This window comes from Dicentrarchus labrax, unplaced genomic scaffold (genome assembly GCF_905237075.1).
Source record: "Dicentrarchus labrax unplaced genomic scaffold, dlabrax2021, whole genome shotgun sequence".
Classification (NCBI taxonomy): Eukaryota; Metazoa; Chordata; class Actinopteri; family Moronidae; genus Dicentrarchus; species Dicentrarchus labrax.
The window spans coordinates 20,391,389-20,403,878 of record NW_026136704.1 but is presented as its reverse complement, the minus strand read 5'-3'; the positions used below and the strand labels follow the sequence as shown (position 1 = coordinate 20,403,878).

Sequence of the window (12,490 nt, the reverse complement as noted above, 5' to 3'; positions counted from 1 at the left end):
TAAGATATAGTAAATGGCATGACTCAGTGTATGTTTTACATAGTTAATTAAGGTTTAATGTGTGATTCAAATAGATTATTTTTGGACACATATTTACTCTAGACTACATTTGCATACGGTAGATTTATTAGTCCTCAAATCAGTTAATAAAATGCACAAAAACAAAACATAAACATAACAATCACAAGGGACAAATCAGTGGTAAAATAAATATAAAAGATGTTTCTGTCACTGCAAGTAGTTATCAACAAAGCATGTGGGCCATCTTGCATATCCCTGAAGTGGCCAAGACACAATAAAACACAACAATATTGATCCTTAATAAAATAAAGTAAATTTTGGAGCAGGTGAGAGCGACCCTGGCATGAAGCAGGACATCAGTCGGGTGTGTTGAATTCAGCAAAGACTTTACCATAAATTCATCTGAAATGAACACAATAGCACAGAGAGCCTAAGAGAGTGTCTCACTTATGAGAGGCTATATGCGGGCGTGCATCACCGTGTGTGTACATATGTGTGTGTGTGTGTGTGTGTGTGTACATTGGTGGTGTGCTTGTGTGTCTATGTATGTGTGTGCGTGTGTGTGTGTGTGTGTGTGCATCTCCATGAATTTGCGAGTGTGTGTGTGTGTGTGTGTGTTGTCTGAAGCAGCCCCAGGGAGGGGCTCTGACATTGAAGACGGGTTAAATCCTGTTTTACATTCAAGTGGCAGGCCCTAGTTCATTAGAGTGAGGATCATTCCTCCTCAAGACCAAAGGAAGCGCATACTAAACAAGAGCAGTTGTTGGGGAGAAAATGCCATTGTACGTGCAAAACCGTATGTACTGTATAAGTGAGTTTGTGTGTGTGAGTGCGCTGATGTGCTGTGAATGGAGCTTCACAACAAACTCTGGTTTCTTCTTTATATCTTCTTTTCCGTGGAGTACAGTCTTGTATAGATGAAAATCACTGTGCACTATTTGTGTCAGTGTGTGTGTGTGTGTGTGTGTGTGTGTGTGTGTGTGTGTGGGTGGGTGTGTGTGTGTGCACAAGTCGTGGCAGCTCTTCTGACTGTCTTCCACTCAGCCTGTCATTGAGTCACCCATATGCCCTCTCTGTCACTGACTTTGATGGCTTATCTTACCCCCTGAATTGGAGTCGTGCTCCCAGGGGAAATACCTTAGCACATGTAAATGCATTTGAAAGAGTAAAAATATGGGTAGGAATAATAGAGTGAGGGATGGAGGAAGACACCCAGACAGCTTCCGCCTGACACAGGCTTACTACACCTCCACAACTCTCTCTTTCCTCTATCCTTCCTCTACTACCTCTACTATTTTCATCTTTGTCATTGTTTCCCAACAGTCTTTTTCTTTCTCCTCTCAGCCAGGAGAAGGCCAATCCATAGTTAATGTGCTTCTCAAGGCAGATCCTTTGATCCATACGCATGGCATTTAACACCTGAGAGCAGATGAGCAATCTGCTCTAAAAATAAGCAGAGGTTATGGCTCCTACTTTCAGGGCCGAGAGTGTAGATGTGCTACTCAGGTTTGGAGATGTATGAGGCTAGACCTGGACTTGGAGCTGTTGTGGTTTCTGTAGCTGCTCGGGGTCTGGGGTGGATGGTGTTTGTCAGTGAGGGCGCGTCTCCTGCCTCTGGGCGCCCTGCCCTTTAGACGCGCCAGGCCTCAGGAGCCTCCTGCATGCCAAACAGACCTGTGCAGTCAGATGCAGCCGTGGAGGAGAGGAGAAGAGAGAAAAGGAGGGGAGTAGGAGCGAACGTGAGGAGGAGTCCAGAAAGAAAGAGACTTGAGGGCGAAAGGGTAGAAGAGGATCTGAAGGAGAGGAGAGGGGCTCAAGGGGAGGAGGTGGGGTGCTGGTCACACTGCAGCAGCCATCTAGACACACCCTGCATGTGAAACACAACTGCACTGAAACGCCCAGGGAATCAGCGAAGGAGAGGTGGGGAGGAGAGGAGCGCGAAGGAGAGAGGAAGAGAGGAGTAGAGGAAGAGAGGGTGACTCTGAGGTGAGTCTCAACAGCAACACTGTGTGTCGATGGCCGGGAGATATCACAGACCTTCGCCCTAACCCAGTCAGTGATAGTTATCACAGACAAAGTCCCCCCATCACCAACACTGCCACACACACACACACACACACACACACACACACACACACACACACACACACACACACACAAACACAACATGCTGCTCAGTTCATATATTCACACATGCTTGCTGATGAGCAGCTCATTATAAAAATTATGCATGTACAGCGCGTGTGTGGACAGTTTGTACATCTTTTGACTCCCACTGTAGGAAGACCTACTACTGAGTCTGACAGCACTTAAACATTAAAGATGCCCTTGTTTGCATAGTAGAGGCCTTTATCTGTGCTGGGGATTTTCTGCAATTGAAGGTTTTCGATTTCTTTATATTTACATTTTGTCTCATTTTCTGATGAGAGTGAATTTAGGTATTTAATTATGGTTCTCTGTCTGGGAATTTATCAGTTTCATCAAACCTGAGGGAGCTGATATTCCTCAGTTTAAGAGGAAGGTAATTTAAAGGCTAATTCCACTTTTTTAAGATGACTTTTGGTCCACAAAAAAGAATGAAAGAGAGCAATTTTACTGCTGGCAGTGTGGAGAAGCCTTTGAAACGGCATTAACACCTTAATAATATTTTTAAAGGATAAAAGAATTATAGACCTTTTCTTGGTGTCTGCTCAAGAAAGGTGTGTTGGTGAGACTATGGCCAGGTTAATCAAGTCCCCTAGTTACCTTCTTTCTGTTATGTGTATGTGTGTATGTACCCTGTTGCCCCCATTATGTACAGTGCAAACAGTACATTACAAACAACAGCTTCATTATATACTCAGAGATCAAGAAACCAACCAGTACTCCTATTCTGGAAAAATACTACATGGCCCAAAGTTTTATTTGTCAAGTTTTTAGTTGTACAAACAAATTTATTTTGGAATATGCACCATGTACGTATGATATAAACATGTTAAGCGCAGGTACAAATTTGGATTAAATGTAATTACCAAAAAACAATCTTTATAAGTTTATTTTTTTGGGCCCTATCAGCCTTTAAAATAAAATAAATAAAGGTACAATAACCCTGTACCTCTCTTGAAAATTATAATATTAGATACAAGTTCTAAAAATATAAATATTATTTGGTGTAGCAGAACCATTTCTCTGTCTCTTGGAGAGGTCAGGGATTGTGATTCCCAGTTTGGGATCACGGGTCTATTTACACGCGAAATAGTGATGTAAGAAAATATCAAACAAATTGCTTTACGATATTTTGTGATGTTTTATTGATTCTCAAAAAAAACCCCAACCGTTAGATAGCAGTGTTGCAAACTGAGGGCTATGATGTTGGATGTTACAGGGACTGTGATAAATACAACTGCAGATCCCACTGTTAAATAAAAGAAAACTTATTTTACTCCTTTTTAATGCACATGGTGGTGTTTACACTGATTTCCCCTTAGTTTGAAAAATAAAAAGGCAATAGTTTCCTTACAGTACTGCGAAATATTAAATAGTAACCCTGTATTGTGATACGTATCGTATCGCCAGCTTCTTGCCAATACACAGCCCTAATGTGAACTCAAACACTGAAGTCTGGACAGATTTCTCCTTGTTTTATTACTGTACATGTACAGTAGGGTGCATTGAAAGTGGTGCAAACACAAACAGAAGCAAACAATAGTGAACCCCATTTCCACACACAAAACTTTCCCATACTATCAGTTACTCTTTACATCCATTAAGACAGCCATTGTAGTGATCACCAAACGGTGTGAAATCCACTCAAAATGGTTTATGGTTACATTTAGGTACTGTACATGTATATCAACAATACAGAGAAAAATATATTACCACAGAAAAAGCTGTGATAAATACTGTTTCCAAAAGTCTAGTTACTATAATGACAAACAAAAGTGCTATTGCCCTTATAAAACAAATTAAAAAAAATAATTCACAGGGTAACTTAAACCTCTGTTATAAAATATATTCTAAAAGACCGACCTGAAACCTTACCTTACAGTATGTTGATTCTTTCTAGATCTCACAGCACATCAAAAACCAGCTTGTTTTATTTCAAGACTTTAATGAAAACTTCAAGTATTCAATCACAGTTATTTATGTCAAACACGATGATAAGACGAACAGCATCCAACAACAGTTGGCAGAGAAAAGCCAATAATATGGCCCAAAAATAATTGCATACAATGCAATGAAAGGTAGAACTGATGTTCTCTGTGAGGCCGTGCAGTGTGCCTGTGAATGTGAAGATGTAAAAAATAATAATTTAAAAAAATCAATACAGTTTACAGATTGATTGATAATGTAAGTGAAGCAGCTTTGAATATGTCTGATTATAAGAAATCTTTTTGTTTAAAAAAAAAAAGGATTTATTTTTATTTATTCACCAGAAGTGAATGTAGTCACACTACCAAAATTTCAGCACTTTTTCACCAGTTTTCCAAAAGGTCTAAAAGTCTTTCTCAACCTTAACAATAACCTTCACATCTCACACACGCACGTGCACACACACACACACACACACACACACACAAACAAATAAGGGGGAACCCTGAATCAAAGCAACACACACACACACACACACACACACACACACACCCTTTTTCCACTCTCCATCCAAGGTGTCTACTTGTTGGGCCCCTTGCCCTCATTGTCCTCACTGTCCTGATGTCTGCTGTCATGGGAGCCACGGTAACCCCGGTGTTCGCGCCTCTCGCGGCACTCCCTGCACTCATCCTCGTCCTCTCCCTCCTCCTCCTCGTGGATGATCTCCACCTCCAGGCGGCCGATGTAGAGAGATACCGCGCCGAGCCAGAAGAGGGCGACGCTGCCCACCATGGTGCTCTGGAGCAGCAGTGCCGGCACAGACAGCAGCATCATCCTCCGCAAGGCGAAAAGGCTGCCAAGGTAAGAGGCCCCGCCAAACGACACACACGCAGCTCCCAGGATAAAGAAGGCTGAGGAAAAACAGATTGATATGGTATTACTGCAGAGATCCTATTAATTCCCTCATAGCTCACTGTAATTAAATCTAGGATGCAGGCAGGTTGAGTACATATTCTCCAAACTAAACTATTTGAGTTAAAGATAAAAAAGAATAAAATAGAAGTCCAGGTATCTCTACCGGTGTGTCTATGATTGATCTTCAAGAAAGGTAATAGAGGTGATAGAAATTTCTATTTCTTAGGTTAAGATGCTTTTATTCCGACATAAATAATAAAGTTTTGTTTTCATGGTTTTTCACCCTTTAATGTGCGTCAAACTCCATGACTATTAAATGAAGGTCTTGCTTAATAAAAGTTTAACACTTAAAACTGACTTTTCAGGCACCCATGACATTAGGTACCTCTAGATATCAAAGATCTCAGCTCCTTATTTACTCATGATGATTCGAGTCAATTGCAGAAATCCTTGTGAAATTATTCATTTTAAAAACTGTTGCTGAATGAAAAAACAAAAATCTATTGCAAGGTTCTCCAAGAAAAAGTGATTGATTTAAGGACAAAAAGAGCTGAGGTATATTTACTTAGATGCTACAGTTTTATAAGAATAAGAATTCTAGTTATTTCATGGACATTAATTGATTTTATTTTTTTTAAATCCACTAGTTTTAAAGAATTTAGGACAACAGCAACCGTTTGTTACTAAACTTGAATCACAAGCTGCAGTGTGCTGATGTGCAGCTCTACTGTATATAAAACTGAGAGCTGGAGCCTGTACCATATCCTGCTTCTCGTCCCACTTCACTCTGGACAAACGCGATGACTCCGATCCCAGTCGCCAGCAGTCCGTTCCTGAACCACGAGAGGAATCCTGCAAAACAATCAAAGCCAGAATTAAACAGCTGACACTTACAGCCTGACCAGAAATCTGCGCCGAGAGCCAGAATCAATCACACGGTTTACACACATACGATAATATAATTACTGTCTTTACAGCTTCTAGGTTTATGCAGTGTTAGACAGTGCTAATCAATAAGTGTACCTAGATGAGAGGCTGTGTCTCAGTTCCATACTACATACTATTTCTGGGCAGGGTTTGGGTAAATAGTGTGCTCACACAGTATAATCAAGGTTTAAGGGAAAAAAAACTTAATTTTTGACTATGCTGTTGATGTATCAGTCCATTATTATCCCACAATGCACTGAACAGAGGACATGGAGAGGATGCTGATGATGGCGGATATAGAAATAGATTTAGAGATAGAAAATTAGAATAGCACTAACATTTGTGTACATTTTGTAGTAGCAGAGGTGGAACTGGGACACAGCAATTAACTCCAAATGGCTGTGGAATCAAACCTCCCTCTGGGACAATAAATCTCAATCTAATAAGGGAGGGCCATGTTGCAGTATTTACAACAATACCTAAAGGCAAAATGGGGTCATTAAAGCAGAGATTATAGATATCTTTTATCTCTTATGCTTCTTGTCTTTTATGGACTACAGGTCTAATATAAAGTACATTTGATCGGTTGAATAGAAGTCAATTAAAAGGTACTGCACAGCTACGCAGGGGTTTTCACTCTGGCTTACAAAATAGTAAAAGTAAGTAATAAAAAATAAGTAAAAGTAAAAGTTAATAAGGTATTGAGATAATGGTGTTGTGTTGCGGTTTGTTTCATTCTGTGGTCACTGAAATGTTTGACGTGCTCTAAAGTTCTACCCCCCAGATCTTTGTAATCCTTGCAAGGGTTGTAATGTTAAGGGGAGTTATGTTGTATGTTTTACATGTATTAAATTAAATGTTTTGTTTGATTGCAAATAACAGTGTAATCAACTTATAATGTGATTTTTCATACATTTATACATCGTTATTATTGGCTTGTTCTACACTATAAGGAGGTTTTAATTCTATTGCATTGTTGTGTTATGTCATTGGTGTTGGATACCAAATGTCCAACTCGATACCAAAACGTACTTCTACCTTCAATAAGTATTTGATCTCTGGGCTGCACCCATAATAATGTCAAAACAGGTATTTCTACCAGCTGTCAAAAGTAACAACACCTGCTATTTAGGGCTACACAATTAATTGTAATATTATTGAAATCGCAATATCCAAATCGCAAGAAGCTGCAATTTTCTGAGTGCGTCATACAGCATTAAAATGAAGTACTGTAGTGCTGCAGAGGTTCCCTGGCCTACAAGTCTGTAAGAAAACATTTTTGTTTTGTTTGTTTAGACCCCAACAAATGTCACATTGTCATATCATCACAATTTTAACAGGTTTTTTTTTTTTGGGGGGTTTCAGTGAAACTTTGTGATGAAAAAATAATAATTCCCACAAATAATGAATGATATCACTATCACAGTATTTATGAAAATAATAACAATATAATTTGTTTGGTACCATATTGTGCAGCCCTACAATTTGCTTGGTTGTTTTATCTTAGGCCTTAGAGCAATGTTTGCACATGTGCTCTTATTTAAAGTGTTTTTATTGTGATGTTTGGTTTCGATGCAGTGATTCCCTTAATGCAAGATTTGTTTTCTTCTCCTATGGGAGGGCATTCACTAACCTCAACCTATACCATCACTAACTGGGATGTGTCCACAAAGGCAACACACTGTTTCAGCTCAGAAGGGCCCTACAAGGCAACTGCTGGATGAATATCAACTTTTAAATGTGAGGTTGAGGGTTAAATGGAAGACAAAAGTTACATTTCCAGCCTACATTTAGTCATTTTACCTGTTTCGTGGGACTTTCTCAGCATCTGCAAAAAAAAAAAAAAAAAGAAGACAGCTATTAGGAGCATAACCTTTAATTTAACCAATATCGTATATTTATTATAGAGACTATTTATCTCAAGAGGAAATGAGAAACGAAAGCAAAAGCGAACAGATTTCAGTCTGTTTTTACAAAGAAACTAACTCCATGAACATACAGCATTTTCCTCCCGGGCCGAACCTACCAAAGCGTCCGCCTTGTCGAGGTCTGTGATCTGGTACTGCTGCTCCGGCCCCCGGCTCTTCCCCCACGGTCCCTTCTCTCCGACCCGCAGCCGTGCGGAGCCGTGCAGCCTCCTCAGCGGGGCTCGGGCGCACGGAGGCCGGACCAGCTTCACTATCCGGACGAAGTGCGACACGGCCGGCGTCAGCTGCCTTCTCATGAACAAACTCAGGAAAGCCATCACATCACGAGTCCCAGCTAGCTTAAAAAATTACGAGCTCAAAAGCAAAAAAAAAAAAACAAACAAAAAAAAAAGAAAAGCACTACACGACCTCCGCATGCCCTGTGAACTGTCACCTGGTCAACGACAACCCGGAAGAGTCTCCCGTAAAGCTATGGACAGTGTCGTGAAAAAGGTGAGCAGAATTAATACAGCGCCATCATGCGACTGACGATCAATAAAGGCAGCGGGATTACAGGAGAGCCAAATTAAGGTTATTTTAAAGCACAACTCATTTTTCTTTTCCATTTTTCATCGACATCCGCCATTAAAATAGCTATAAATAAAGTATATAAGCATGCAGTTGCATATTTCCGCCGCATGATGGCGCCAAAGCACAAGACTGTGGCATGTTCACATTTATTTATTTTATTGCAATATTACAATATAACATAAAATATGCTCAACAAAAAAAAAAGATACTCTGACAAAACACAAAGGCAACAGATTATGACAGATGGAGTTATAAGGCTTAAATATAAAAGTAAGATAAGTAGGTGAATAAAATAATATAAACATAAAATGGAGAACAAGTAGATCTACTTTTCATCTTTAAAGGGTCTTGTCATAGAGTTGACACTTTATAAACACAGGTATGTTATTTTTATTTTTTTTTACAACTTTTTCTTAGGGGAAAAAAAATGAAAGAAAAGACAGATTGAGGGACTTGGATCCTTCCAGTTGCAACAATCATGGGTATATGATTTACTAAAAAAAAAAAAAACTAAAATGAGGTTAATTAAATGGGTTTTGTTCATTTCTACCAGATTCAGAAAATGTGAGTTTTGGAAAGCTACAGAGAGTTACACTTCTTGACTTTCACTTTCAATATTTCTATTATTATTATTGGGCTTTTTATGCCTTTATTACAACTTGAGATAGACAGCAGAGAGAGAGAGAGCGAGAGAGAGAGAGAGAGAGAGAGAGAGAGAGAGAGAGAGAGAGAGAGAGAGCCCTAGTACAAAGGGCACACTCTACCGGGTGTGTACTGTATATGTTTACTTTTGTAACCTCTTAAACTAAAGAGTGGGTCCATCTTTGTAAACCCGTGTTGTTTGAATTTTGAATGTATTTTCATATTTTTTATAGTAAAGTCTGGTTCGCCAAGTTTTCACAGGTAGCAAATAGGCTAGAATGAAATTTAGGGAAAGTGTACACATGTATAATATTTCAGTTTGAAGGAAACATAAGAATTACACTCTGTAGAGTAGGAACAAGCAGATGCTGAATAAACTATGTGATAGTTTGGAGAACATCTTAATAGGAACTTGAAGGGGATAATTAGGAGTATGAGAGAGATTTGGATACAAAAGCTGAGGTCTTAAACATACAGACACACACATAGTTATCATTGTTTGCAAATGATGTCAAATACACACCCTTATACTGATACTATAACCCTTTATACACACCCAGTGAGCCTGTGTGTGTGTCCCCTCTATGAGGATGAGTGGACAGCCTCTTCCTGAGGGTCTTTTGTCTTTATCACCCGCTGGGACCCAGAAAGACCACGCCTGTCATACCTGATTGTTCAGTGTGAGGAGCATAGAGAGCTGCACAGGGGTCTCAGATGGGAGTTTGTATTTGTGTGCGTAGGTGTGTGTGTGTGTGTGTGTGTGTTGGCAGTGGGGTCTTTTACAGACGGCCAAATCTTTGATGTGATGCGCAGCTGACCCTCTGGTCGCTCTCACGCTACTGTCCCCAACACAATGGGAGAGTAATGTTTTTATGCACACACAGATATACACGCACACATGCACGCACTCACACATACAGATAAAAGTTGTCCAGTTTATAACGGTCTGATTATTTTTCAGTGACATTGGCCACTGTATAAAATGGCTGTATACTCCCCGAAAGAGACTTTTATATTTATTCTTCCAAACCTAAAAAAAACAAAACAAGCTTTTTAACCCTTTTGAATATGCTTGTTCTTAATATGTCTAAAGTATTTGCTTTTATCACAGTGTGGTGATAAGATTACTGTAATACACACACACACACACACACACACACACACACACACACACACACAGGTTCACTGGGTGTGGTCTAGGCTTCCCAGGATGCTGTTCAGGACAATTTCCTGATAAAGTAAAGGTCTTTGTGGGTGTGTGTGTGTGTGTGTTACTGTGTGTGTCTATGAAGGGAGGAGGAGAATGCTGACTGTGAACATGTGGCAGTGTAGGTCCAACTTGTGTCCTAAACAGCCTTTCAAACAGTGTGTGTTTTTAATGTTATTCTACATAATAAATGAGGGTGTATCTACATGCATCCAAAGATAGAAACATGCCAAATAGCTATAACTTGACTTTGTTCAGTGTGTTTAGACACAACCGCTGTGTTTCTTATTGTCAAGTGAATTTAGGGCTATTTAATAAGGCTACATAATAAGGCTATTTTACACATGGCTGTAATAATCTTATTCTATCAAATATTTGATTTTATTTATTTATTTATTTTCATTTATTTGATGGGAGAGACAGGAAAGTGGGGAGAGAGAGAGAGAGAGAGAGAGAGAAAGAGAAAGAGAGGATGACAGCAAAGGGCTGCTGGTTGGAATTGAACCCAGGCTACTATGTAAGGACTGATGTACCAGGGAGAAGCTACAGTAGCCACAAAACTCCTGAAAAATGTGAAAGGCCCCTATTTTTTTCCCCGCTGTTTGATGGACTAAGTGTATTTCGGGGTCACTTTTGATGCTATAATAAAGTGCAGCATGGACAGATTGGTTCAGACATTTTGACTGCCGACAGAAATTTCCTCTATATATCTCTGTGAGCTATTTTAAGGAAGGCTAGCGGCACAGTTGATCCTCAAATTCCCCTGTCTTACCACTTCACTAACCCGTATCACTCTCTCTCTCTTTCTTTTCCCTTTGCTCTCATTTCCCCAGTTTTACTCAACAAACCCTCTTCCCCCTGCCTTTCTCCCTTTAATGTTGTGCATTCTTGTCTGGATGACTGGGCTTTGACATCATGATGCTCTTTATTTCATTTCCTCCTATTGATTCTGGACGATGATGAGTGAAACTGTTTTGTACTTCAAATTCCCATCTCACCTTTTCCAATCTCACCACAGTGAGATTTGCAAATCCGTCTTTTTGACATCAACTCGATTTCTGAGGCTATTCCATTACTGGCTTGAATCTCCATCCTTTATTTTGTTTTTACTTTCACACAGCTCGCAAACACACCTCTGCTTTCCTCAACCCTGTGACTCTGCGTCTTCCAACATCCTTTTACACAAATCTCTCTCTCCTCGCTCTCTCTCTCTTTGCCTCTGTGACGTCACGTTCTTCCCACGTCTCCTTAAATAAATAAAAAACAAATTGTCCATGAAACCCAAGTGCTACTGTCTGTTTTTAAAGCTGTCATTTGTGACATTTGTGTTGTCGTGCATCCAGCAGCAGCCGGCATTTTATACATATTCTTGCCAGCACATGTTAAACGTACAAACATACATTTGTAATTGTCTAAATATACATGACCTGGATTTGTAGGCTTTACACACACACAAACAGGATAACACTATAAAACAGTAAAAACACAAAAACAACAATGCTGATTCCATGTTGGATCAAAACACTTTGTTTACAATACCAGTTTCATGAACAAACATACATCTAAAGCAGATTTGTTGGATGTTTTTAAGCCATATTGGCACGCACACAGCACAGCAAAACACAAAGTAAGCAAGTCTGCTTATAGGCCTCAACTGTCTGTTAACTCTTTGTTATCCTCTCTGCTTGATTCCTGTGGTGTCAACAGAAAAGAGGAAAGAGAGAGATAGAGAGAGGAGGAGGAGATGTGTATACGTGCAGAGCTGCACTAGTCTGTGTTACACAGTCTGGGGGATTCCAGCCAGCTGCGTTGGGAGCACTGACCTTGGCAAAGAGTACACTGTTTTTCAGTCCCTGGGACAAACAAGTGTTGGATGCAAGTGTCAACTGGTCAGCAGACAAATGATTTACTGACATGAATTAAGGGAGAGACGCTACTGCTTAACAAGTCAATGAACTGTTTGAATACAAATTTAAAACAAACTTTGAAAAGTTTTATGAATACACAGGAGTGCTGGAATGTAGCTAAGTAATCAAGTACTGTGTTTAGAGTAAGTACAAATTTGAAGAACCTGTGCTTCACTCTACTTTTTACTTCACTACATTTCAGGGGGAAATATTGTACTGTTTACTGCACATCATTTATCTGGCAGCCTTAGTTATTTTACAAATTAATATTTTTGCACACAAATAATACAGAGAGCTTTTAA

The 12,490-nt window shown here is 39.6% G+C and overlaps 1 protein-coding gene across 1 annotated transcript; it reads right to left on the bottom strand.

Annotated features, from left to right (window-relative positions):
- Nucleotides 1–3,626: 3,626 nt before the first annotated feature.
- On the bottom strand, nt 3,627–8,309 carry tmem160 (transmembrane protein 160). The gene is made up of 4 exons (XM_051397375.1): nt 7,961–8,309; nt 7,738–7,762; nt 5,767–5,859; nt 3,627–5,003 (listed from the first exon to the last, which is right to left on the bottom strand). The coding sequence occupies exons 1-4, from the start codon at nt 8,177–8,179 to the stop codon at nt 4,672–4,674; spliced, it is 669 nt and encodes a 222-aa protein (XP_051253335.1). The 5' UTR covers nt 8,180–8,309; the 3' UTR covers nt 3,627–4,671.
- Between the last annotated feature and the right edge of the window lie 4,181 nt (nt 8,310–12,490).

Bases quoted from the DNA above. Each gene is read 5' to 3' on its own strand.
- tmem160 (XM_051397375.1), bottom strand. From the start codon at position 8,179: ATGGCTTTCCTGAGTTTGTTCATGAGAAGGCAGCTGACGCCGGCCGTG. The intron at 7,763-7,960 runs GTAGGTTCGGCC...TTTTTTTTGCAG, and splicing joins TCGACAAGGCGGACGCTTTG to ATGCTGAGAAAGTCCCACGA. The intron at 5,860-7,737 runs GTAAAATGACTA...ATTGTTTTGCAG, and splicing joins GAGAAAGTCCCACGAAACAG to GATTCCTCTCGTGGTTCAGG.